General features: G+C 36.1%; 1 protein-coding gene across 4 annotated transcripts; it reads right to left on the minus strand.

Moving 5' to 3' along the window:
• On the minus strand, positions 1-27,332 carry LOC110827880 (tudor domain-containing protein 7 tapas). Of its 4 annotated transcripts, none has more exons than XM_087342655.1 (21): positions 26,670-27,332; positions 26,032-26,122; positions 23,637-23,734; positions 21,308-21,528; positions 20,028-20,195; positions 19,356-19,616; positions 17,579-17,731; positions 16,944-17,114; positions 15,261-15,425; positions 14,345-14,536; positions 12,766-12,951; positions 11,942-12,193; positions 11,151-11,390; positions 10,661-10,912; positions 8,495-8,599; positions 7,858-8,078; positions 6,603-6,778; positions 6,317-6,420; positions 5,121-5,272; positions 3,841-3,992; positions 1-2,800 (listed from the first exon to the last, which is right to left on the minus strand). In XM_087342655.1, the coding sequence occupies exons 3-21, from the start codon at positions 23,725-23,727 to the stop codon at positions 2,577-2,579; spliced, it is 3,486 nt and encodes a 1,161-aa protein (XP_087198781.1). In that variant the 5' UTR covers positions 23,728-23,734; positions 26,032-26,122; positions 26,670-27,332; the 3' UTR covers positions 1-2,576. The 4 variants fall into 4 exon arrangements, with proteins under 4 accessions (XP_087198781.1, XP_087198782.1, XP_021915680.2 ...); XM_087342656.1 differs by having other exon boundaries at positions 26,614-27,332; XM_022059988.2 differs by lacking the exon at positions 26,032-26,122.
• Between the last annotated feature and the right edge of the window lie 489 nt (positions 27,333-27,821).

Here is a 27,821-nt window from a genome sequence, read left to right on the forward strand (position 1 = left end):
TTTTTGTAGAGAAATCTATTGCGAAAACTGAAGAGCTGGTACAATAACATTAAGATGCAACTTAAGAACATGAGTACCCTAAAAAATTACAAATATACTGTGCATCGAAAATGTTTTGCTGAATGCCTTGTATATAAACAAAAAATGGACTTATCTTTCAGAAACTGAAGACAAAGACTGAATGAAGTAAAGTAGAGCCTATTTATTTAACCTTTACTTACTGTGTACCAGCTGGCCGTGCGTCACACTAACGTATCATTAAATTGTTACCCTTGGAGTAAATGTCCAGCAGTCCCATAGTACAGGGATTTAAATCCCATATTCTCATATGACAAGGGTTAAACAGATCCACTCCTTTGTTTGGAGACCTGTTTTGAGGCCCAGTAACACACTAATAACCAAAACTAAACTTTTGCATATGCATCCTTATAAACTGTAACCATGGCAGTATATGAAGGTAACGGAATATCCACAAGCTTGACAAATGCCTAAACGTGACTTGGTTCCTTCACCTGTATATTTCATCTCTGTCCGACACTCGGTTGGTCTCAGGGCAAAGGCAGTTTTAGATTACATATATTCAGAAATAAACACAATTGGGAATCTTTTTTGCAACACGTGACAGTACGTATGTAACACAATCACATAACACAAAACATTAAATAAATAGAACTGGAAATGTAGTAATAAAAACAACAGAATAATATACATTAAAATAATAATAATAAACTTAGTTTAAATTGTATTCATTTTACTTTTCACTAAAATAAAAAGAATATACTGAAAACAACTTCAAATTAAAAAAAAATATGATCAAGGTGCAGACATATTAGTAGCTTTTTCACCATTTTTAAAACATGGCATTTCCTTTCCCCATACTTCAAAGGTCAAATTCTTTTGTTCAAAATACATATAAATATACTTGTACATACGTATGTAGGAGCGTACGCACGAGCGCACATGCACGCACACATTCAGAATCACCTACCCACATTTCACTTTCTTAGTAATAATCTATTAATAAAACTACAGCCCACAACATCCCACATAAGTCATTTATATACATTGTTGTGAGAACCTGAAATCTCACCACACAATTTCATGGCCATGTGTGTCTACCAATAATGCCTGAACTAATTTTTATTAAACTTGGTATAAAGTGTAACCCATTCCACTTTTATACTTTTAATCTCCTGCCATCATTAACACCGATTGTGAATTCTTGGGGCAGTTGCAACAAAGACCCCAAAATCCTGAATCATGACAGATCACCAATAATACGTATCCCAACACCTTATGTAATTTTTTGTGGAATGCAAAATAATGAGACGGAAATCACGCAAAAACTACATTTAGTGTTACACATCACAGTAGTGATACCTAAAGAGACACTGCAGCTAGGAATGTGGTGACAGATAAAAGGCCAAATTCTCAATGAAAGTTAAATTATGTACTTAGTGACAGGGTAAAATTTTGACGTTACAGCAAACACCATCTAGATAGTGGAAATCTATGAATGAAATAGATTACTACATTACATAATTATTCATTACTGAAAGCCTATATCAACAACAAAACCAATTAGATTCAGATCAATATTTAAAAAAGCTTTATTCTGGGGGGGAAAAAAACTGTATAATTGTGTTGTAAGATATGTAAATAATAAAACAAATTAGCTCATAGTATTTTGTTCCAGTACAGTTTGTAAATATTTAGATTTTTAATATGTGACTTATTTTAAAACAAATTATCTCGCTACTTACCAAAATACAACTTAAGTTCATTATCTTACATACACACGTATTTCTCAACATAAATAACAAGTTGTAACAACAAATAAATTAGAAAGTTATTTTAAAATAACTAGAGACAAAACGATTGTGAGTTGACATACTTACTGGAACAGCAGCTGTTGATGCATTCGGCATACACCGAGTATGAGAAGAAGCTGGAATTTTCAACTGTGACAAATAAAGATTTCTGTCTTCTGGGTTGTTGCGCCGTGTAGTCCGGTAGATGTTTACCGACGTTTCAGAGGTCGTACTGTCTCCGTCATCAGGGCGATTCATCGCCCTGATGACGGACTACACAGCCCAACAACCCAGAAGACAGAAATCTTCATACTCACCGCTGTGAAAACCTCAATTCTTACAACTGTGACAAACTTTGGCAGAAATTTAGGCTTCGAACCAAACTACTCCACATATCAGATAATCCATACATTTACAGAGTTAAATTCACATATCTTTCTCTCTTCTTTTAAAAGAAGAAAAATAACTTTCAGCAGGTACAATGCCATACTTCATCCTGAAGTACACTTCAAACTTCAGGAACATGGTAATGCTATTTAACATCTATAACTAAGTCAGATCAAACATACAAAACACTCCTCTATGCAAACAAAGTTAACAGACTTACTTTTGATTTCATAACACATTAATACACAGCACTAATATTAATTAAACCATCTTTCGGTATATATGGAGTCCTAAGGCGAAAATACTACCCCTCTGGCAAAGCACAGATGGCATAATTAAGAAGGATTAGGATACATAATTTGGCATGATATAAAATTATCACATGGTCCTAATAGCTCTGTCTTGACTGATTAGCAACTCATCTATGCAAATATCATCTTTCCCTGATGTATCAATGAGTTTTAATCCTATGACCATATCGGTTGGATTCAAAAGATCTGGGCTCGTTTCCATTATGACAGATACAAATTCACGCTCCACTACAAGTTCTTGAAACATGTCGCAGTCTTCAATAGACCAATCACTATGTTTAGGTTGGATGCCTGAAAACAAATACCAAACCTGATATATGACAATACAATGAGAACCCTAAATTTTCTGTTACATATTTTCTCACCTGTAGCCAATTTAACGGTAAATTTCATTGACAGGGCACACACTCGTATACTGCAACATGAGTATTTCTTCAAATTTATAATGCCAGGAATAAACAAACAACAGAAATACACTACAGTGTTTCATGAACAATGATTTAAGAAATATATGGTATAAACATGACATTTGATGAAGATTTCTGTCTTCTGGGTTCTTGCGCTGTGTAGTCAGTCGATGTTAACCAACGTTTCAGAGGTCATGCTGCCTCCGTCATCAGGGTGATGAATATGCTAATAGGGTGTATGGGGCTAGGTTTATAAGTGCCGGAATGTGAATGGAGTAGCCTGCCCCAAGCCAATGGGAGTGGACCAATAGGAGCGCGTGGGCGAGTGTGAGAGAAAGGAAAGGGAGAGTGGGGGCTCGGAAAGTGCGTTCGGTGGGACATGGGAGTTCGGTTGAATGTGATCGGGGCCCTGAAAAGGGCCAGGTTGGTTCTGGCGGTGCACTCTTGCTCGCTCTCGGAGTTCTCAAAGAATGTGAATAAGAGGCTTCCAGGATCGGCTCAGGTGAAGTCCATCTTCCCTGTTGAAACGTTGGTTAACATCGACCAGACTACACAGCGCAACAACCCAGAAGACAGAAATCTTCATACTCATCGCCCTGATGACGGAGGCAGTATGACCTCTGAAACGTTGGTAAACATCAACCAGACTACACGGCGCAACAACCCAGATGACAGAAATCTTCATATTCACCGTTGTGAAAACCTCAAATCTAACATGACATTTGATGTGAAAGAAATACCAATATCTGACCATTAAGTTTGTAGCACAAGAAATCCCACTACAAAAGTGTTTTAACATGTTAAAAATCATACTAAGTTGTAGTTGAGTTAACTCCAATCACAGAACCCAATCATTCAACCAATCTCCTCGATGCATTACACCGGTTCTACAAGTGCTGGCGCACTTTCTTTCACAAAACTCACCTGCGAGCTTCGCTTTGATGGCTTGGTAGGGCAGCTCTTTGAACTGGCTGGTTAAGGGCTGCAGCTTATCTAGTGGCAGAATTGACAAATCTCCATAGTCGCAAAAGTACACTGATACCGAACTACCACTGATAATATTGGACACACACACTCTGCAATTATACATGACATGGATAATTCAACATCAACAGGATTGTCACTGGGCAAAATTTTGGTAGTAACACTGGTTGGAACGACTGTAAATGCCCCATTTTAATATTTCTATATGCCAGTTGAAATACTTACTAAATACCAAAGTTTGGACAAGATTGCAACATTGCAGCAGATATGAAGTAGGTGATCTAAAATGTCATTTAAGCAAAATGTAATAATTACTTTAATAAACTAATTATGCCATTGTTTTATCACTCTTGGTACACTATTGACATCTGTATGGATTTATCCAGAGCTGAAAGCTTTTGCAATTTTCTAACGGGATGCAATTACTTCTCACTCACAATATTAAGGTCAATAACATTTTTCTAGACCCACATATAAGCTGTTCCACCAGAACAAAGCATCGTATCTATAGTAAGCACATGGACAAAAATTAATTTATTCTTCTTTTCCGGTTTAACAACGTCTGTACATTTTCTGGTACCCTTTACGGGTCCCCAACTTTTCAGTTGGCTTGATCTATGGATATTCAGGACTCTACCTGTACACAAGACAACACAACACAGAAAAATATCCATGGCTTGAGTGGGATTCGAACCCACGGTCCCTGCAACCAAGCGGCACAAGACCCACGTCTCAGACCGCGCGGCCACTGCGGACCCCAAAAATTAATTTATAAAATATCTATAATCAAATGTGACGATCAGAACTCTCTCCATCAACGCAGTATCAGTAAGAACAGAATTACTCTGGATCTTACACTTTTCCCTTTTCTCCATTTGAAGCCAGCACACATCTCAATTCTCTTTAGGTCGTATGAAATTGGAGAATGGGTTATATGTATACTGATGAATCTAGGTGTATTGGAGGCAATTTTATAAAATGTAATGTCACTGGTTTTTTATTTTAAATGTAATACCTACAGCTATGGACCTATGGCCTGACTTGGCCTACTGGTAAGGATAAGACAACAGTTTCTGACATAAGAAGTTAAGATTACATTTATTCATAATGGAAACACAAACCTAATAAAGGAAAAAGGACAGGATAAATTAGTTCCAGCTGCTCTTAGACCAGGAGGCTGTATTTCCAGATGCCATGTTAAATAAGGGCCGACAACATACCTGTACCAGTAGCCATCATGATGCAGAGCAGCATATAATCCACCTTCATGAATGCTATCGGGCATTGGATGTGAATACTTCTGTTGCATGTACTGTATTTGCATATCCACCATCATTTTCTCCAGCCGTAATTCATCTTTATATGGCTGAACCTGATATCAATACAAAAATGTAAAGGATTATATCTCTAATATGTTATATGTAAAGGCATTGTTTGACACAGTCCAACAGCAATCTTTTCTGCGCATGGTAAAGAAGTTATATAAATAGTGAGGAATTTCTTTATCGGGACATGGCCTGCCATCACCAATCATGGAGGCCATCTTAAGTGATTTCCCTCCCCTCCAGTCACAGAGGCTTTCAGTCAAAGCGATCCCACCGCCTCTGGGTTCAAACTCCAGAGAACTATCCAACCAAACTCCTTTGCACGAAGGACAGGTTGTCTGATGGGATAACCTCTCAATAGCAGCAACAGACCCTAATTTGTATAGTCAAGGCTTCTACCATGACAAAATCCCAGTTAGCATAAGCAAAGTCCCATTTTAGTTGTAAGGCTCTGTTTACCATTTCCAGCAATGCCTCTGCCCTTAGTGAGCTTTTTGGTTGATTGGTATAAGCTGAATGAATATGGCATTCACAATAACTCTTCTCCGCAAAGCTGTTAGGTACTTAACTGAGCAGGTATCTGAGTGATCAGAAATGACACCCACATAGTAAGTTCACAGTGTCATATATATTATCGCATCTAACACAAAATACAGCAAAATTAAATGCCCACTGTTGTGCCTAATACATTAAAACATAGTGTATAAGAGAAACTTTACCCTTTACTTGAAAATGACCTGTCTTGCCAGGAACGTCTTCATATTTTAAGCTAATCATTTGTAACTCTCCAGAAATTTAATTTATTCAGTACTACATAATATACAAAGTAGGCCTTTTTTAAGGTTCATAGTGGAGAAAGGGTAATAAACTGATTCTTTGCCTTAGCTAATTTAATGATGCTCCTTGTGGTTAATGTTGGAATTATGTCACTTCTACCATATGCTACAAACATTTTTTCTGTTTTCCTTCCAACGGTGAACTTTCATTTCTGTACACTGTTCAATTTTTGGAAAAGAAATATTTTAAACTGTTCAGATAATTTGTGTTCACCCTGTATGTTGACAATAATAAAGAAATAGATGCACAATTACCGTAAAATTTCCTGGATTCGCTGCCATCGTTACATGTACATCAAAGTAATCACCAATATCTGGAATCTGTGGAGGACAGAGTCCCCTTGAAGTCGAAGCATCATCTAATACAGAGGAAAAAGGAGTTGAACGCAATTATAATTCACTGAATTGAATTGAAAATGTTCAATATGAATGATTATAATAAGTCTTTAATTTTAAAACCACATAATGAAGTTAATTTTTATAATGTAAATAATTGTGTTTAGACATGTTTAATCATAATTAAGTCATATTTGCTACTCACCATGTGACTCACAGCCTAGAGGACTAAGATGCTGTGGTGCCACCACGTTACTGCCACTACTGGAAGCTTCAGTTAGGCAACTTTTCAAGCAAGTCAGTGCTAGGGTTTGCGAATGTTCCAAATGCTTCTTGCAATGTAGAACGTTACCATCATCAACATTTGACTTCAACTGAGGTCTATGACACATTTCAGGAATTAGCAAATTTTACAGTTCTGATGGATTAGACACTGAAGGTTTGAAATCCACTCATAATACTAATCTTTGTAACATAACAATACAAATTTCAGAATCAAGTTACAATGATTTATCAGTTATTCTGAAGAAACCAAAATATACCTGTATTCAACAAGACATTTCTTTTCTTTTAAGAAGTGACCATAATAATATATGCAAATTTTCAAATTCTTCTTCTTCTTTCTATGGCGCAACAGCCCGAGTTGAGCCTTGGCCTCCTCCCATTCTGGAGGTTTCTTTGTCTTCAAAGTGTGCATTTATGAATAGTGAGTGACAAGCCCACTGCCTCTGCACAATTTCTACTCAATCCAGATTTGACTGCTGGAGCTATCAAATCAGGAGAGATTTGATTGAGAAATAGCTACTGAATTTTGCTTACAAAACATCTCTTTCATGCTCGTAAGGTCCTTTTACATGTCGTAAATGTACGACATGGGACTGCCGACTTCACTTCCCCTACAAAGGATGTTGTGCTATGGATTTTTATCGCCCTTAAAAATCCACTGACCTCGGCTGGGTTTGAACCCGTGGACCTTGGGTCCAGTGGCGAGCATGCTAACTACTAGTCCACCAAGGGTGACACAAATTTTCAAATGACAATTCAAAATGCAAAACTTCAAAACCCTATATTAAATGTCACTACTGTTTCTTCCACTCGCAAGTTGACACGGTTACCACATTGTTACTGATGATAAAGCACTAATGTATAGAGCCAAGATAGGGTATTCTTCAAAGATATCATGTACACACTAGATCTAATGAAAAACTGTCAATTTGTGACTTTAATATTGATGCCCATACTTGAAGCAGGGGATTGAAAGACACATTAACCTTTACTGTATCATAGTACAAATTTCTAACTCTGGCCAGAATGTAACTTCGGAGTTACAGGATTAGTAGCAGTTATGTAATGCACAGCTAGGTGGATAATGCATAATGCACTGATGATAAAGGTTAAAGCATTCTGAACAGGGAACACCAATACAGAACCATGAAAAAAATTGTTAACCAGACACTTACTTGAGGTCAGGATCTAAGGCCAACGTGTTATTAATAGACACAAGAAGATTGTCTGGCTTAATACGTTTAAATATCTCCACCATAGGAATCCTGTTTGGTGTTCTGGCAGATACTGTCTTTACTAAGACACATTCATCAAATGGAACAAGTTCTCGCACTCGAAGGACCATACGTTCACTGAATGATGAACATGGCACATTATAGAGGTGAACCTTGATGGCCTGTAAGACAAAACATCACGAATGAATGTTTCTGCAACCACACGACACCTTCATATAAAACAGCAAAGATCACACAATATAAACTAGTTGTTCCCAATGTATCTTCACATGTACTGATCAAACCAATTTCTTTCCTTCTTTCTTCGAATATAAAAATGCAGGAAGAAGAAACAAAGGTGATGAAAATAAAAAATAGGGGACAAAGGAGAAGAGGGAGGAAAGAACAAATGAAACAGAAGGGAAAACAAGAAAGAAAAAAGACAAAGAGTATCCAGTTAGTCTTATGCAAATCTGCATATTAAGTTCTGTGTGTTTCTCGGCACTATCACAACATTCTCCTAAGAACTGTCCAATTTGTTACTTTCACTGTACTAAATAATTACAAAATTTTCAGACAGTTTTATATAAGAACTTACCTGATGAGGAAATTCAGCAAGAGATTTTTTCAGAGTTTCAAGTAAAACTAATTCTGATGGGTTCATTACCTCAGTGTTGCCAAAATCAACAAACATCACCTCAACCTGAAAGAAGACAATTTATGGGTAAATTATTTTTACATGTCTCAGTCACAAACACTACCCTACCACTGCGTTATAAATGTAATAAGACTACTGGCTTCCCAGGATGGATGCTGCTTCATGGAGGTAGTATTTAAAGATAGGTTATAACTAGGGTTTGGATGTCCATGACATGTCATATTTTTATTGGGGCTTCTATTTTTATTCTAAACTAAAATTAAACACTAATTAGGTCATTCTAATCACAATTAAGCTGTTTTTATTTTGCATATAAATGCAAATTTAGGCCATTTTTATGTGTTTGGTCATATTTGTAGTTAAATGCATATTTTGGTTATATTTTGAGGATAAAATTCATATTTTGGTTATATTTTGGGTACAAACTTTTACTTGTAACTACATTTCTCAGACACTTGCAGTGATTCCCTATGTGAAATGATGGTGTCTGCCAACTGAACAAAGTGAACAATGAGCAGTTCAAATTTTCTTGGAGAAATATATGACTCAGTTAACTCCAGACAAATCAACACTAAGAAAAAACTGTGTATAGTCAGTGCAGTAGTTTTTGGCCGGTGGAGAAGCTAGCGGAACTGGCGGACGGGCGTACTCTGTGTACCTGAGGTGGCATGGTCAGTGTATTTCTTTTGTTTGAGCGTTCAGTCAGATAAGTTCCTCAGTGCAGTCAGCATTATACTATCGCACAAGTGACTCGCTCCTAGCCTTCCCCTTGAAAATTCCACCGGCCAAAAACTACTGCGCCAACTATACCTGTCTGTTATGAAGATGTTCTGAAAAGAATTGCATGTACTGTGGGCAAGAATAAGATTTGGGTTTCGGTTGATGAAGCAACGGATGTCTGCTGCAGATTTGTAGCAAATGTCGTTATTGGCACGCTCTTTGCTGATCGCCCTGGTGACTTATTCCTTCTTGATACAGTAAACCACTCCTCTATCGCTGTAATTTTAGATAACGCCATGAAACGTTTGTGATGTCTCAAGTTACAAGACCATATTGTACGACAATCTAAGATTTTCATTTGAGGCCTTGAAAATGCAAATCGTTATATATTGTAATGCTGCCAAGAAAGGAGAATGAAGAAAGGTACTTAATATTTTGAAATTTGTTTATTTATTTATTTGTAATTAATGAATTTGAAATGCATGAAAGGCTCTTTCTTAAAATGTATCTTATTTTTATAGGAGCACGTATACTCAACATCTGATGCTGATCCAAAACGACGCATTTACAACTTAAAGAGACTGAGGTTTTTGATTAAAATTGCTAGGAAATCAAGTAAAGTAACAGTTGTATATGCATATGTAAATAAATAACATGATTGAAATACAAAACGCGTTTTTTAAATTTTAGCGAATATTTTTTCATAACAAATTAGGTCATATTTTGCCTTTTTTGGGTCATATTTCGCTATTTTGGGGGGCATATTTGCATGCTTATTTCTCGGTTTCTTAGGTCATGAACATCCGACCCCTAGTTATAACCATCATTCTGCAAGAAGCCTGTCACAAGTGTTTTAAATACAGTACGAGCAAAATTTTATTTGCTATTATGTAGCCAAGACAATTATATTTTGGAACATGAAGACTACAAGAAAGGTAAAACAGACATACAAAGTGCAAACACATGTTTGTAAATAAAAAATAAAAAAAGGAACAAATTATTAAAATAACTGATAGCTTACTGAAAACATAAGCTCAACAAGAGTGACATCTATGGTATACATTCTGTAAAATAACTAAAAACAACTGTAATTCTCAGAACAGCACATTTCATCCAAAATATATGATGTAATACACACCGTGAAACGTAATTCAAATTCAGCCGCACGTTATAGCTCACAGATATATCGAAAATGTCAACAACAAAAAAAAAGACAAAAAAAAAAGAAGAAGAAGAAGAAGAAAGATATTAATGGTGGTGATGACCATACAATAACAACAGATCTTCAAATATACTGGGAAACACTGTTTTAGTCAGAACATCCACCAGCATGCTCTAAAATATGATACTTTTACTTGTGAGGTTGAAAGAAATTAGTTACTACACCTCTCTCTGCCCATTAAGTTTCTTTGTGATGGCAGCTCGGTACCAATTGCCATCTTCATGGTATCGAGCCAGATATAGTCGTGAAGGATCGGGAGAATGGGCATCAGAGCCCTTCAGAATCCTATCCTGTTTAATACCAGATTCAATCACACTGCATAAAAGTGAATGTAGGTAATTATAGCTTTCAAACTGCAGGAAGACATCGCCTGTATCCGTCACATGTGAGATATACACCTCCTCTACATTACCTTCCTGAAACAAAACAAACATTCAAATGCAAAGAGGGACGTAACATTCATACAGCAGCAAATATGAAGATGGCTTTCTTCTGGGTTGCAGCAGCCATGTAGTCTAATACAAGTTTACTAATGTTTCAGGGGTACTTGCAACAATTTAGAAGCCAGCCATCTTCATACACAGAAGCAGAAAAATGTCTTCCTATTACGAATATGTTAAGTGCTTACTTTGCCTGATGAGAAGGTAAACTTACCGATGGTAAATGAGGTGCTACTGCATCCTTACTGATATTTTCTACCAACACAGTGTTCATATTCAAATCTTCGTCTGTACTCGTATCAAACAGCACAATGCCAACTCCTGATTTCGTTGGGTTTGGCAGAGACTTTATAGAAGCCACCAGTGTTCTACCAAGAATAGTATCAGTAATGTGATGTGCCACATTCGGATCATCTGCGAAGTCTTCCAGGCCCCATAAGAAACAACGAATAGCCTGAAAGTAGCAGATTATATATTCAACATGCTGAAGGGAATGATAACATAAATGATGACAGAATAACAGATAACATTTGAATGTTATCATATCAATGGTCATGAACCTAACAGATACTACATATGTTTTTTTCTCTACAAGAACATTTGTACTGAGGATTTTTGTTTTTTACCAAATTATGTTTGTATGATAAAAAATAAAAATGTATTATTTCTTTTTATAAAAATCAACAGCATGGTTATTACTCTGGTTCTTTACACTATTAAAATAGTCACTTAGAATTCCATCATCATCATCATCATAAGTCAGCAGAATAGGTCAGTCAGGATTTTATATGGCAGGTATACATTAAGCTGAAACTACTGGAATACGCATATCAATCAAGCACATTCTCTGCTTATTTGTGACTGTTTTCTTCAAACCTGGATCTAAAATTTCTAAAATATTGCTATTGCAATTTTCATAACATTATGACTAACAATAACCTACAATACTTCCTTTTCACTGGAAGAAGATACTGCTACAAGACTAAAATAAACACTTGCTCACACCTGTGCTGGTAATGTTGAAAAACGTCGCTCCAGTGTATGCAGCTGATTTAAAAGAACGTCCTCTTCATCTCCATGATCAATGTAGAACACCCGTCCTTCAGTACGTGTCTCTTCAATTTCTACAAGCTTAACACGATGCCAGCAATCATCCATTTTAATGGCATAAAATGAACCTATCTCTGGATTAGCTGCAACATTTGTTTGTCCCATGTAAAATATTTCCATATCTGTTGCCAGATTTTCATATTTTACCTGATGGGGGAGGGAAAATCAGAAAAAAAGGAAGAATTAGATGTTTCCTTACATTTGTAATTATAATCCTGGAGAAGACATGGCGATCGTTATCAGTAAGCATTCAGAATCAACACAACAGAAAAAGCAACCTCCAGAAATCCAGTCACACATCCTAAGCCAGGTATGACACCAACAGCTTGGAATGCTCATCAAGAACCCTGAAGAAAAATGTTAAAGCGGCTCGAAATGTTCTAAACCAGTGATTCCTACAATTGTGTTCCGCAACACCTTGAATTATAGAGATCTGACAACTTAACTAATAACTTTCTAACCACTATGGTATAATTTTTAGGTAGTCTCCTTAAGGGACCAGATTCTTACCTTGCACTCTGATCTGAAACCACACTATGTTTCAGCACATTAAGCATGGTAGAAGCTATTAAGTAACATCACAATCAAGATTTCTAATTCAATCACTTCTCTTCCCATTTTCCCTAGAGAGGACACATTTTACTGAAACTCCACAGAAATAGACTTCCAATAAATGTTGGCCCTACTTCATTTACTGTAATTAAATAACTGAAACTCACACTATATTCCTCTCCGATCAGTCGACCCCAAATCTTGTTTGTTGAATTTCCACATGTAATATACATATCCCATGCATCTTCCTGAGGAAATGCGATGGACTCTGGCACACTCGGTTGAATGGGACTCACTGACAGTTGACTAAGAGATGCTTCCATTGATAATGCAGGTGCTTCAATACTTCGTCTCTGAAATGTGCAAGAGCACTGTCAGTGAAGAGAAATATGCCAGATTCTGGAGGCACCATGTTACTCCAAAATGTTGGCACCCATCCAAAATATTACACAACACACAGAGAACTAGCGAGATTACAATAGATTACAAAATTTATGTTTATAATTTTCTGTATCTGCATATGAAATTTCACATATGTGTCAGGAGCTAACAATTAATTTAGTCATGGGTGCCATGTTGTTCTACATTCCAATTGCAACATAACATTTCAAGACGTGCTGCAAACATCACTTCCACTGTTATTTACGGGTTGCATGGAAAATGAACATGTAAAGGTGGGGTTGTATGTAATGGTATAAAGTGTATACAGTACTAGAGTTATACAAAACATCTATCAATCAATTGAAAAGTTATGGACATGAATATACCTTTCTTTATAAAATAATAACATCAGGTGAAAACATGAGTCTATAAGAGGGAGTATGTTTTGGAGTCCCCTACACAATTTATGAAACAATGAATACAATATAAAAATTTTACCACTGAGATCATTCTATTGCATATAAAGTATAGTACTTACAACATAAGAAAATTTAAACTGACTTTCTAGCCTAGTATTTATTACTATCAAGACTGAATATGATTTGATAATCAGAAGTAAAAAATATCATTACTTGGTCTGTCTTTTTATACTTTTTTAACAGACTGCTGAACTTTTATCTTCAAGGTTCCTAGGCTCACAAATACACGACATATCACCAGAGAACTGGCACGTGTACTTGTTCTCACATAAGTGCAAACTGAAATGGAAACATCTAACTGCATAAGTAACTACTGGAGAAACTTATATTCACGACACAGGTATTTAGCACAATATATGGTACGCACTCTCCTGAAATGTAATACATAATCTTATGAAGGAAATTACGTAATGAGGACTTACATCATTTGTAATCTTCACTTAATTTTGTTAGGGTATACTGCATGTGAGTATTCTGCTGTGGATCTGAATTCACTGCTCTCAGTTTTCAGTCAGTATACAGCAAAAAAGGTATTTTAGTAACTATACCAAATGTTAATTGCCAGTGGCTCCAAGACTCAAAGTCTTCAATGGGCCAAGGCATATAAAGAACATAACACTCATGCACCTACCAGTGAGATTTTAGAAAGATGAAGACAAGAATGTGTTCAACTGTAACTGGATGCCTTCAAACCAGTCAACATAACCATCTTTTCTACAAATATTTATATTAAGTCACAGAAGAAAAACAACACTGAATAACTATTTCTGAAATCTTAGTATACCTCAGACCCATTATGCATGTCCTAGACACCTACAAATATGGTAGAAATCTGTACAAAATTTACCATATTAACAATCAAAAATAATTATGTGCAGTAACTTACTGCAGACTCTGTTGGTGAAGCCAGCAAGTTAGGTGTAATGATGGTCCTATTTTGAGCCACGTGGTCCAAACTAACCAGCGGACATCTTTCCATTATCGTCAGCCAATCATCAGGTAAATTTTCATTGTAACGTTCACAATAATCGATGCGAATCTGCGTTGACCACATACCAAAACGATTCCCACCAACTATCTACAGAGAGATAAAACACACTGTAATTAATTAAACAACGCCACTTCCCTTTTTCATAAACACGCGAGTCCCTTATCCAACAAAATGCCACACAATTATAGTTACAGAGATGAGTGAAAAACCAAACATTAGATTCTGAAACTGCATGTCACACTTCAACAAAATCTGCAAACTCTAATAAACTTAACCCTTTAAAGGCCTTCTATTCAGCCCAGAAATCTTGGCAACCAAGCTAATAAAAATAAATGAACTACATACTAAAACTGGAAAAGGAATGGAAATAAGTAGGGTCCTGGCTCACCTGGTGCTCTCTGTAAGGAAATTCTTGATCAAGCAATGAACACTTTTCCTTGATCATTGAACTAAAAGGTATGTAAGAGTGAAAAATATTTCAAAATGTCAAAGAACATCTGAAATGCAACACAGGATCTAGAATCCAAAGAACCAGAGGACCAAAGGACCAGAGATACCTTAACAAACGGCAGACGGATACTGGAATCATGTTTAACCTTTATCATCTGTGTCACAGCTTACACAAATCCAACTGGCTATGCATCGCCAGCTAAACAGTTAATCTTTGAGCTAAATTCTGGCCAATTGCCCCTTAATACAGTGGTTTGAATCCCCAATACTAGTATGATAAAAGTTGGAGACGTTTGGCTTTTTACACACACATGCATAAAAAATAACATCGTGGAATTTTATAATCCAATCTTGCACGTACATGTGATATCCTTGTCATAACTGTATTCTCATCCTGGGTCCCACCACTACCACTCTCTTTGATGTGACTCTGTAGTACTTCCAGAGCTTGCTTAGCAACTAGGTGCATTGCTTCTCCTGGTGATGATCGTTCATCAGGATAGCTACTGATACTAATACCATCAATCTGAAAATAACAATCAGTTAGTGCATAATTGAACAGAAACCCTTAGAAGAGTAACATGGATTCAAATCCAAGAGTAAATACCGGGTCTACAATTTGTGTCTTTCGGGGTGTGCTTGCGTTGCGTGGTCGGCCGGCGATCTGTTGACGTTGGCAGGACTGGTGCGTGTTCTTCCCATGAGTCACAGGCGAATCAGTTTCAGTGCCGCTAGTAACAGGGAGCTGCGAGTGTTTCTCGTCACTGTTACATGTTATTACATTAATTGTTCTTACCTTAAATCACAAAAGATGTTCAAAGTGACTTCCTTGTGCTTGCAGGCAAGCTGCACATCTCGTTAACATATTTCTAAATACTCGACGAAGCTCTTCTGGGATATTGCCGAAATGAATTGTCGTTTCCTGTTCTTCTTTTTATCCAAAACTGATCCCATACTACAAAATTTTTTTTACTAAGCTCTCTATCATGGGCCTGCTAGGAACACTTACACCGGGAAAATGTCTGCGAAATTTACGGCAGCATCTTCCGTAGGATGAATATTTGGCATATGTTTCGACTAAGAACACACGTTGCTTAACACTATACACCATATTATCAACGCCAATCCGCTACAAGACATGCAATGAAACTGATTCGCCTGTGACTCGTGGGAGGAGCGCGCACTGGTCCAGCCCGCGTCGGCAGATCGCCGGCCGACCGCGCGGTGCGGGCGCGCCGCGAAAGACGTAAATTGTAGACCCGGTATTCAAACACTGAAACAGCCTGAAAGAAAAACTGCAATAGGAAGAAATGTTTGTTGAAATATTAGAGATCTGAGGTTCTTGTGGGGGGGGGGGGGGGGGGGGGGGGGGGCAAACAAGTCAATTATGGTTTTCTGGGTTGAGAAACTACATAACCAGAAGACAGTCTATAATCTTGCAACACAAGACAAAAACAAGACTGCATGGTACCACTAATCCAAAATACCACAATCAATGTATGCAATTAAAGATAAGTTGTTGCATTTTCAATGTCCGTCACAAAAATCTACGCTACCATAACAGAATTTAATCTTTTAAATTGTAAATCAGATACAAAAATGAAAGAGAAAAAATATTTACATTAACTCACCTGTTTCATAAAACATATGGAAACCAACAAACTTTGTAACAATAGCAACAGGTGCCTCAAAATTATGTATACAAAATATTTATCTTCTGAACTGCAACAGGGGAAAGCAAAATAAAAAAAAAAAATCAATTTTTTCTTTAGTGTACCATAAAAAATAAACAGGTTGTTAAATCTGTGATTTTAGGGAAGTTTTTAAAAATACTGGAAATGAAAATAAATCAAAATCCAACAACTTTTATACCAAAGCAAAGGTATGCAAACTATTTAATCAAACAACACAGCTTTAAAAAAGGAAAATTTAGTTAAAATGTGTTGCTAGTAAAAAGAAGTTCAATAACATATAGCTTTAGTGGTGGTTATGGAACACACATTTTATCCATTGTTCTGTGAAAAAAATGAAGTTCAGTACTAACCTTCACTGAAGAGGAATAGTATTGCTTGCCATCAGACATCCGTGGTATAATCTTGTATGTAGGTGTACTCATGCCTTTTGACTGAGCAAAATTGTCAAGTTGCTTTATAAAATCTTCACCACCAAGAGACACTCTAGTAAACTGTTCATTAAGAGGTAACATTACTTGTACCTAAAACAAATATAAATAAAAATGTCATTTATTTCTTAGAAACTGGCAGGAAACAGTCTTGGAATGAACATAACAACAGACGCTTCCCATTTCCTAAGATAAAATTTCAACATTAACCCCCCGTCTGCATTCGGTTTTTCCAGGTACTAACTTGCTTTGAGGTTTTCAACTAAAATGTAACTTTTTATTTCTCTCGTGTGCCCATTTCATCCTTCTTGATTCATCACATTAATAACACTACATGCAGCATTAATACTGTGAAGTTCCTAATTATGAAATGTTCTCCATTCTTATGTTGCTTTAGCTCTCTTAGGTCCAAATGTTCTCCTCAACACTTTGATCTGAAATACTCTGAACATCTATTACTCCTTCAGAGTGAAGAACTGTTTCACAGTTGTGGACAAATTATAACTGTGAATCACACAATTATGGGATGAACATAAAGTTACTACAAAGAATCCCACCTTTGGAGTTTTCTGTTCTGCAACATTCAGCCTGGCATGCAGTGGTGTCAGTGGTGAAGTTTTGGTATGGTCCCTAGGGCTTGTAACATCATAAGTGTTACTAGCTGCTCTGCTATCAGTTACTTCTGTTCTATTCAAATTCAGCATCATGTTCTGAAATTTGTAATCAAGTCCAATTATAATTTAACTAATTAAATAGTTGGTTTTGGCAACACCGCTGAATACTACACGGAGCAAATTGGTTAAACATCCGAGATATCAGGTTCTCGTGGCAGTGATTATGAACATGGCTGTCTTCGGGTTGTTGCGCCATGAAGCCTGGTAGAAGTTTGCTGATGTTTCAGAGGTGTTTCATGCCTTTATCACTGCCCTGATAATGGAAGCAGCAAGCACCTCTGAAACGTCGATAAACTTCTACCAAACTACTCAGTGCAACAACCCAGAATACAGCCAACTTCAAATTAAACATTTGTTTACTTTCCATTACTTTATACTTACAGAGTGAAATGTCAGTAAAACAAATATCACTGCTAGTGTACTCTCCCTTGTGCAAGGACTGTAGTAATGTCTGTCACCTTAAATTTTTCCTCTAGCCTCTGCGTCCAGACCGACTCTGGGGCCCACCCAAAATCCTGTCCAATGCATATCAGAGTCCTTTCCCAGAGGTAAAGCGTGGCTGGGAAATGACGGTGACCACTCACCCCTATCTAGTGCTGAGGTTAAGAATGAGTAAGAGCTATACTCTCTCTCCCCATAAGCACCAACGTGGGATATAGCAGGACAGCTTTACTTTTATATATACACACACATACTTTGCAGCAATTTGGATGTCATAACACATTAAGTCCTGACCTGTTGCCCATAAAACATGAAGTTCCACAGGTAATTTTTTTAATGGTTGGTATCAGTATGAACATCCAATTTTTCTAATAGTCGATACCAGCATGAATGCCAAATTTGCAAAGTAACATCCTTAAGAGAAGCGACAATCAGTCTTTGCAATGTGGTATAAAAACTCTTTAAAGGTTGATAAAACTGTAACAGTTCTTATATCAGATCACATATCTGTAAAACAGGACTTTGTGTATTGATACTCTAGTAGTCTTTGAACATGTTACATTCCTTTCCAATCTTGCAGCTGCACAACGGAACAATTGTTTTTAGATAGCGAGTACCCTATGTTGATCAAAACTTCAAACAACTGCTTAAAATATAATCAAAAAATGGCATAATCTACTACCATGCTGTACTACAATGTGAAATACACGACACATAAATGCAAAGAACCATGTCAATAACCTGAAATGATGAAGGACTATAAAGACATCACTTACTCACAATGAGAAATCCAGAAATACAATTATGATTTATGAGATAATTAACAAATCAACCCACTTCCAAAGTTTCACAGCACATTTCATAAAAATATTTTCACACACACCATCAATCTTTGTACACTTTCCTGTGGTAAGTATATGAGGCCAATGTCCTGATTACAAGATGAACAATACTTAACTTGGACTTAATTTAAACAATTTTTATGTTCTGAGCAAACAAAGAGCAGATGCCTGCAATGCACAATGGTGGAAACATACTGCCTGTCAATATTCATTTGCTCGTCCACGGCTATTTACACATGAAAGAAGATAAGAGAACAAAGCAGAGAGCTACGCTTACTGGTGGTGATGGTATATTACACATGGAAAATGCGTACAAAGAATGTAACAAAATTCATAATTGGGAAGACAGTGAAAAAATTAATTAAAAGGGTACCTACCTCGTTCTTAGCTGAATTTCCTGTTACTAATATTCCTTGCACTAGTCTATCTTGAGATTTAGATTTTGATACTGCTGGATAAGGTACAGGCTTAGAATATGGAATGTTTTCTGGTTGAGACAATCGAAGAAACCTAGGGGGCTTCTCAAATGCCGAATAGGAATGTTTCCCTCCACCACAGCCACTGCTACCATTACTGGAAGATGCAGGTTGTTGATGTGTACTTTGAGGTTCTGGTGATGGAGAATGTGCAAAGGAAACCTACGGAGAAAGAATATATGAAAATTATTAGCAGTGAAAAGTCTGTTTACCATTACTGAATGGCATGAATAATAGATATTGGGATACTACTTCTACTACTACTGCTGTCTTCCATGTCCTTCCAATTCATAACTCATCATCATCATTCAATTTAAAGCAATATGAACTATATATCAAACACTTTTAAAAACAAAAAGCTTTTCAACAATGCCCATCAAATATCTTCTGTACAATGTACATTGTACATTGTATATCTTCTGTACTAAGTAAAAGTTTAGTCATCAATTATAAATTACATAGAAAATTCAGTGCTTCAGGTTATAATGGTGATGGAATAGACCATGAAATATAATCTAAATATGATGATGACCGTTGTTATTTATAAGAAACAGACTGATACTGTAAACTTACTACACGAGAATCTTTCTTCAAAGGAAACTTTACGCTATCTGGATGATTATTTACAGTAACACAGAGTGGCATTTGAACACTGTCACGGGTGCAGCGCTTGGATGTTCTTACAGATATATCACTTTTTGGAGGTCTCCAGGAAGACGCTGCTGTACGACGTGGAGGCACCTATACATGGAAACACAAAATAAAAATACAACAGTGCCTACAATAGGCTGAAAGTTTTTGAGAACAAAGTGTTTAGGAAGACATCTGGGCCAAAGAACAATAAAGTAATAGCAGGGAGAAAATTAATGTTAAGATCAGTGTGTCCTTGAATGAACAAACCATCTGTTCAGCCATGCATCCCCTCACATTAAAAATAATATATTTTTTTATATTTAGTTACAGATTAATATTGCCATACCTCAGAATATGCGAAAAATCTAAAATCTGGGAAGAACATATTGGGTTTCTCCTTCCAAACAGCCATCAGTAAGTGATATACTATATTTTACCAGAGTTGCCAATGAATTTATACTTCAGGAGCTCACTTAACATTATGTTTATCTCAGTTTCAGGTTCATTAATACCAGGACTAATTGTTCACATACCCAACAATGACAGAATTATTATAAACAATTTTAAGTCAATATTAACATTCCAAAATTTGAACTGCTGACCACATATAACAAATTTTATACTCTTATTTTTTTATCTATCATAACAATATACCAGAAACTAAAAGACTTAACTGAAATGGATCCAGCCCAATATGCTCATTCATATATAAAAATTTACTAATTCTTTGGTAGCATTTCTGTCAGTGTAATCAACCTAATGATAAACTATGGTCAAAACATGAAGTGTTTTTAAATAACACATATATCTAAGTGTTGTGTTAACGGTATTTAATTTCATATAATGTTGGAATCTGTTTCTCCAGGCATATAGCAGGCCATAAATGAGCATAGTTGTTTCTTTTATTATATTGTTTCCATTCCATGAATACAGATAACATTTGCTCGTGAATATGTAAGCTGATATATACTGTTGAATGTGATCAGTTTACAAATTTGCAAGATGTTTTCTTTTCAAAACAGAGACAAGCAGAATAAACTTGTCAAGGAAATCCACAAAATATGCAGCATTACCAAGATGCAATGACCATCATTACAAAATACAGAAATCCTAACACCTTTCTATCACTTGCTACCTGCAGTGAGCAGGTGTGTGATGCTCAAGTGAAGGGACTTTACCTTTGAAATCTATTCAATAATTGATTCTGTAATGGTACTCACATATCTTAATGTGTCCTTATGTCTTTTTGAAGTAGACTTCTGCTTTGAAATCAATGCAGCCAAATGTTCTGTGTTCTTATTTGGAATGGCATTTACGATCATTTCCCCACCACGGCCACGTGAAATTATGACATCAGGTACACTCTTCAAAAACAGCTCAAGGTTCTCAAAACCCAGCTTCTGATAAGGGATCCTGGACCCCACTAACATTTTATAGTCACCTGCAGTTAAAATAAAACATTACACTCAAGACAATATATATGCAAACCTGAGTTTTGATAGAGTAAAGAAATTTTCAGTCCCTAGCACATAAAAATCAACATTAAAATCAGTTTTTATTATAATTTTTAAATCCACGATTTATTAATATGAACTTCTGTAGTTTAGTAAGCAAAGTGATAGGGCTCCACAACAAGAGTCCAATTCAATTCAGCACCTTATAACCTAGTATATCATTTGTAAACATTTTTAATACAGACAGACTGAGGGCAAAAGTGTACTCACCATTCCTGATCTTATAACAAGCTTGTAGCTGAGTGGTTAGGCATATTACGGCCCTGATAGTAACCATTTCTTTGGTATGGGAGAACAAAGGGTTAACATTTCCTGCCTTTTCAAGTGGTTGGGGAACCTCAGCTAGAAAACTGTACCTAGTACATGTTCTAATGGATAAGCCAAAGCATTACACTTCCCTTCACCTCAATTGAGTCACAGTAACATCCTACATAAAACGTTTTCATTCATTTTTCAATTTATACAAAATATTTCATTGTACAAGTATAGAGCCACAAAGACCTTTAAAAAAATAAAAATTTGTCAACGTTCTTTGAGGTCTTCCTAGACACCCACTTCTACCACATTACAATTTATAATTCTTTAGAGGATCATATCAAAACCCAGTTTTAAAATGTTCTTTGCAATTTGTTCTGCCTCATTACAGAAATCCTGTTGATGGTGAAATTTGTAATGGTTTACATTTCTTTAATTTCTTAATGCCTGAAAAGGGTGTAACATGCTATCCCACAATAAACATTTCAGTTGATTATGTAACAGTTCTCACTATAGTATACAAGTGTGGGACTCCAAACCTGACTGAAGTATGTACCTGAAACTCAACTTGCTTCTTGTAACCTAACCTAACAGAAACTATGCACATTAATCATTACACACATATTCTTACAAAACGTCCTGCATCAGATGTATGTAAACTGCTTCTTACTTTATTTAACAACACATTTTCAACTTCATATGCTATAAGACATTGAACAAAATCATGATTTTGAACTATGAATTGGTAAAGATGTAGATGGAAGCAGCTGTAACCCACTTTAAGGTACTATTCCATCAGTCTGGAGAGAATGAGGAAAAGTATTGTAGCATCAGAATAGCCAGTCTTCCAAACATGAGGAAGCAATTATAACTACACCATTGAGCAGATAAATCTAACACACTGCTTATTCTAGTAATGGTGAACTCACCCTACTGCCATAGAAATGCCATATACATTATCTTTTTTAACCGTTTCAAGGCCATGCTTATTTTTGTGTTGCCACTGTTAGGGTAACTGGGGTAGTTCAGTCAGTATAGTGACTGACTACATACTGGACGACCAGGGTTCAATCCTGACAGGGGCGAAGGATTTTTCCTCTAGCTTCTGTGTCCAGACTAGCTCTAGGGTACATCCAGCCTCCTGTCCAATGGGTACCAGAGTCCTTTCCCAGAGGTGAAAAGCGGCTGAGGCATGATGCTGACCACTCACCCCTATCCAGGGCTGAGATTAAGAATGAGTAGGAGCAATACTCCTCTCTCCCCTCAAGCACCTACGTAGCATGTAGATGTACAGCTTTACTTCCACTTTTCTACCACTGTTCGGCTAGGCTGTTTCATACCTTTACAAAAACGTCACCTCTAGTACAAATTCAGAAACAGAATGAATACTTTTGCTTTCATTTACTACATGGCACAACCCAGAAGACAGCCATTTTCAGACTCACCCCATGAAAACCTCAAATTGTAGTAAAATATGAAGCAACATATGAAAAAAAATATTTTTGTTACACTCTGTTTTGCATCTTTCTCTGTTACACAAGAGAATAGAAGGAATTATATTAACAGACTGCAAAACATTTGTGTGTATATATGAATTAGGTTATGTGCAAATTATTGCACCACTGCCACAAAAGCGTGAAAAACAAGATGGAGGAATCCATATTTCTGTAATAACATGAAAGATCACTCTTTCATTTGCTGACAGTTCTCTATGCATCACAGAAAACATTTACATGATTAATGTGTGAGTGAATAAGCTGGTAACAGAGGTATTACTTACGATCAAGATTTCCAACTGAAATTTCACCTTTCACTGACAGAAGACATGATCTCAACGTAGAGATCACCTGGTCTCTGTCTGTTTCAACCATTTTCTTTCTAGAAAGAAAAGTAAGCAACCTGAAACACATATCTTGACATTATTTTAATAATTATATAAACTGCCAAACTGTAAGTCATCATACATAAAATCCAGGTAACCTTGAAACATGTGGATTTTGTATATACTCAGGCACTAAGGATATTAGAGCTTGTTCATAATATTGGTGTTTCCAAACACTCATTACTATCATCATCCTCCACTACAACCTTCAGCATCAGATAGAACCAACTAAAAACATTAGCACAGCAGCAATGTACCTGACTCACATTCTGGAGGTACCCAGTTTGAATACAGCCAGGAACATGTCTTCCTGCATTTAAGTAATTGACAATTCTGCCGAACAAAACTTTGCTGTCACAGAATCTGAAGGTTCAACACCATCACCACAAGAGCCTCCTACTAGACTACAAACAGGCAAATCCAACTGATAACTGTATAACCTACTTCCCCAAGAACTACTTTAATTTCACATTCATATCAATACAAGCTGGGATATTTTAATCAGCAAAGTGACTGGTTGGGGTTTGATTCCCATCAAGGACATGGCATTTCTCTCTCACACCACATCCAAACCAGTTTCACAGCCCACTCAGCCTCCTAATCAATTAGAACCAAGGAGCTTGTTCCCTGCAGGAAAAATTGAATGGAGCAGACCACTCAACTCACGCTCAAGTCAATTATATAGAAGTTTATCACCAAGCCACTCACAAACCTTCATAATATAATATCTATGTACACCAGAACTTTACCTTCACCTTGCCTCATACGTACACATAGGTCTAACAAATAGTTACTTGCCTTGAGGTTTTTAAACAAAAGTCTGTTACAAAATTCTTCACAACAAACTTTGTTATAATAACACTAAATCATAACATGCAATACCTAATCTGAAACCTCTACCTATTTATTCTGCTTATATATGATATTCAGTATCTTGTTAAAGCTGAAGAAATATCCAAATGCAATGACCATAATTCATAAAGATATTACTGAATACACCATACACAACTTAAATTCTCACTGACATTTTAAATGACAAGGCTATGAAAAAGGAGACTGTAACAGCTGAAATATGGGTCTACCCCTTCACTTTAATGGCACACCAACTGCAATACAAGTGTTAAACTTTCTCTTATACAGCTGATCTGCTCTCTCTTTTCTTAGTGGCAACTCAGCAATTCATGTAGAACAAATGGAGATTAATAACATTAATGTAGACCTACACCTAGACTTCCTATCTGAAGAAACTAGAATGTAAATACACACATTTTCCATGCATTTGCTATGATGTTGCATACCTCATTAACCTAGCGTTCATTTACTGGTATAAAACCAATCACACTGGATGATTAATTATAAATTAAATCAATCAATATGAGAGTGCATCAGTGCAATTTGGATCACAATATTTTTCTGAATGACATACAGTATCTTATATAAAAATGCAAAATAAAAGTATTGCTAGATATTTTCCATGCTTGTGAAAGATTTCAAAAAGCATAAAAACATGACAAAGTAAAAAATTCTAAAAAATTTAAAAATGTAAAAATACTGCAAATATGGATGCAATTTAAGAATCATTCTTCATAGTTATCAGAATTGGTGTAATCAGTCTATATAACAGAATAATTTGATTAATGAAATAATCACTTACTGGTACCTAATTTTTATGCAATCAGGAAAATGGTAGAAAACTAGAATTTATTGTGAAGTTAGGACCCTGATAGGTGGTTTTATTAAACAAGTTTCACTATTTACTAGTTCCCTTTCAAGTTTTCCACCTTTAAATACAATTAAAAATATAACACATGGCACTAGCCCAATATATGAAGATGGAGAAGTTATTATGACACTTGGAAAGGTTTAGAAATATCACTTATGACTAGGTTAAAAACATACTGTACATACTGTCATGTCACTGCAACATGTACTTTCTAAAACATTTTTTATTCTAAGATGATTAAGAATGGCTTAGGCATACTGCAGTTGTGCAGCATCTGACACTTTTAAAACTGTTTTCTAAAATAACTTCTTAATTAATAATAATTAAGTAACCAACTTAACCATGTTTCATGTTACTCTGATAATTTAATATGAGCACTGACATTTCCATTTTAAAACAAATTCCTCTTTGTGAAGTTGTATGGGGACATCCTTTCCCAGTGCACAATGGCCTCAAACAAGGGGATGCCTTATCTCCAATGCTTTTTAATTTTGCTCTAGAATATGTCATCAGGTAGGTCAGAGGGAACCAGGAAGGGCTCAAATTGAATGGTGTGCACCAGGTACTTGCCTATGCTGATAATGTCAATTTGCTGGGGGATGCTGTGGGTACCATAACCAAGAATGCTGAAACTCTGCTACAGGCTAGCAAGGAAATAGGCCTAGAAGTAAATACATGGGCGTAACACGGGATCAACATCAGCAACAATGACAGAACATAATTATAAGTAACACATCATTTGAAAATGTTTCAAAATTTTAAGTACGAGAACTAGAATAACAAATATAAATGAGGTCCATGATGAAATCAAGAGTAGAATACATCCAGGGAATGCTTGTTTTTATTCAATTCAAAAACTATTATCATCCTGCTTACTATCAAAAACACTGAAGATCAGGTTATATAAAACAATAATTTTGCTGGTTGTCTTGTATGGTTGTGAAATATGGACTCTTACTTTGAAGGAAGAGCGTAGATTACAAGTGTTTCAAAAAAGGATCTCGAGAGGATATTTGGACCTAGGAGGAAGGGCGGGTTCTGCTACCAGGGAGTTAGTTATTTAGTTTGTATGGGGACATGCAATTCTGTAAAGAAACAAAAATGTGTGTTATGGACTTCTATATACACAACCTTACAAATGTTGTGGGTTACCTTTAAAATCATCTCCTATAGAGATAATACATTTTGAGTACGCATACTAATCATACCTTAAATGTAATACTTATTGCTGACGTAAAAATACTTTCAAACTTTAAACCTAATATCTTATATCCACAACTGACGCGTAGCCATTTCTAATCGGCAACTATCACAGATAACCTGTTACAAAGAACGTAAGCGGGCAGAAACAAATTTGGCAGATACGACAGTCTCGATTTTAAATACGATAAACAAATTTTAGAAGCGTCTGTGGAACACGTGTACATATGTGCCAGTAAAAGATATGAATGATTTTCAGGCGTTCAGTGAATTATTATTGTAACTTTTACTATTATACATACATTCGAAAGGGGTCTACAGAAAGAAATGGAAAGAACAATTTCCAATTAAGAATTGACGGAACAGAACTGTTATGCCTAAAATAAACTGTTTCTGAAAGCGAAGAAAGTGATCTTCAGTGCTCGTAACTAATTTTACACTTTCAGAATGCACACACTAGTTCCCACCATGTTGTTACGCGTTCATAATATTACTATAGACATGCCATGAACTATTTATTCATAATTCTCCACATGATATAAAAATCTTATGTGTCACAAATTAGAATTAGCACAGTGATGTTACTATTTACATTGCAATTCTATTAAAATTTAATCCAATAGCAATGGTAGCGGTATCGCAGTCGGAAATAAGGTTAAGCCAACCTATCAATTTCCTTCCTCCAGGTTAGACTTAATTCATGTCTGCCAGTCAAGAAATTTGCCATCTTTTGTATAAATCTTCATTGCCGTTTTCACAAGGGCCCACCACCAGTCCATATCCTGAGCCAGATGAATCCAATCCACATGCCCAAACCTGTTCCCTAAGATACTAGTTACACCTTGGTTTTCCAAGTGGTCTCTTCCCTTCAGGTTTCCCATGCAAAATCCTGTATGCATTTCTCTTATCCCCATACAATTTTCTCTGCTTTCTGTATCTTCATCCTTCTCAAGTCCAAATATACTCATAAACTCCGTTCTCAAACTTATTCGTAACAGTAACAAATAATTTTGAAAACTTCATACTCCAGATAAACATATTCCAGGTTTAGAATAGTAGTGTGTACATGTGTACTGGCCTTGCTCCATTTAACATTCTTAACCATTTGTAACAAAATCTAGAAAGAACTCTATTCAATATGAAATTAACCTCATCATAGT

Source organism: Zootermopsis nevadensis, unplaced genomic scaffold (genome assembly GCF_977971745.1).
Source record: "Zootermopsis nevadensis isolate Lab colony 2312 unplaced genomic scaffold, Znev_1.0 Znev_ptg000003l, whole genome shotgun sequence".
Lineage (NCBI taxonomy): Eukaryota > Metazoa > Arthropoda > Insecta > Blattodea > Termopsidae > Zootermopsis > Zootermopsis nevadensis.

Bases quoted from the DNA above. Each gene is read 5' to 3' on its own strand.
- LOC110827880 (XM_022059988.2), bottom strand. From the start codon at position 23,727: ATGGTTGAAACAGACAGAGACCAGGTGATCTCTACGTTGAGATCATGT. The intron at 19,617-20,027 runs GTAAGTTTACAG...CTTTCTCCGTAG, and splicing joins TGAAGAAAGATTCTCGTGTA to GTTTCCTTTGCACATTCTCC. The intron at 5,273-6,316 runs GTAATTGTGCAT...TATTGATATCAG, and splicing joins CGAATCCAGGAAATTTTACG to GTTCAGCCATATAAAGATGA.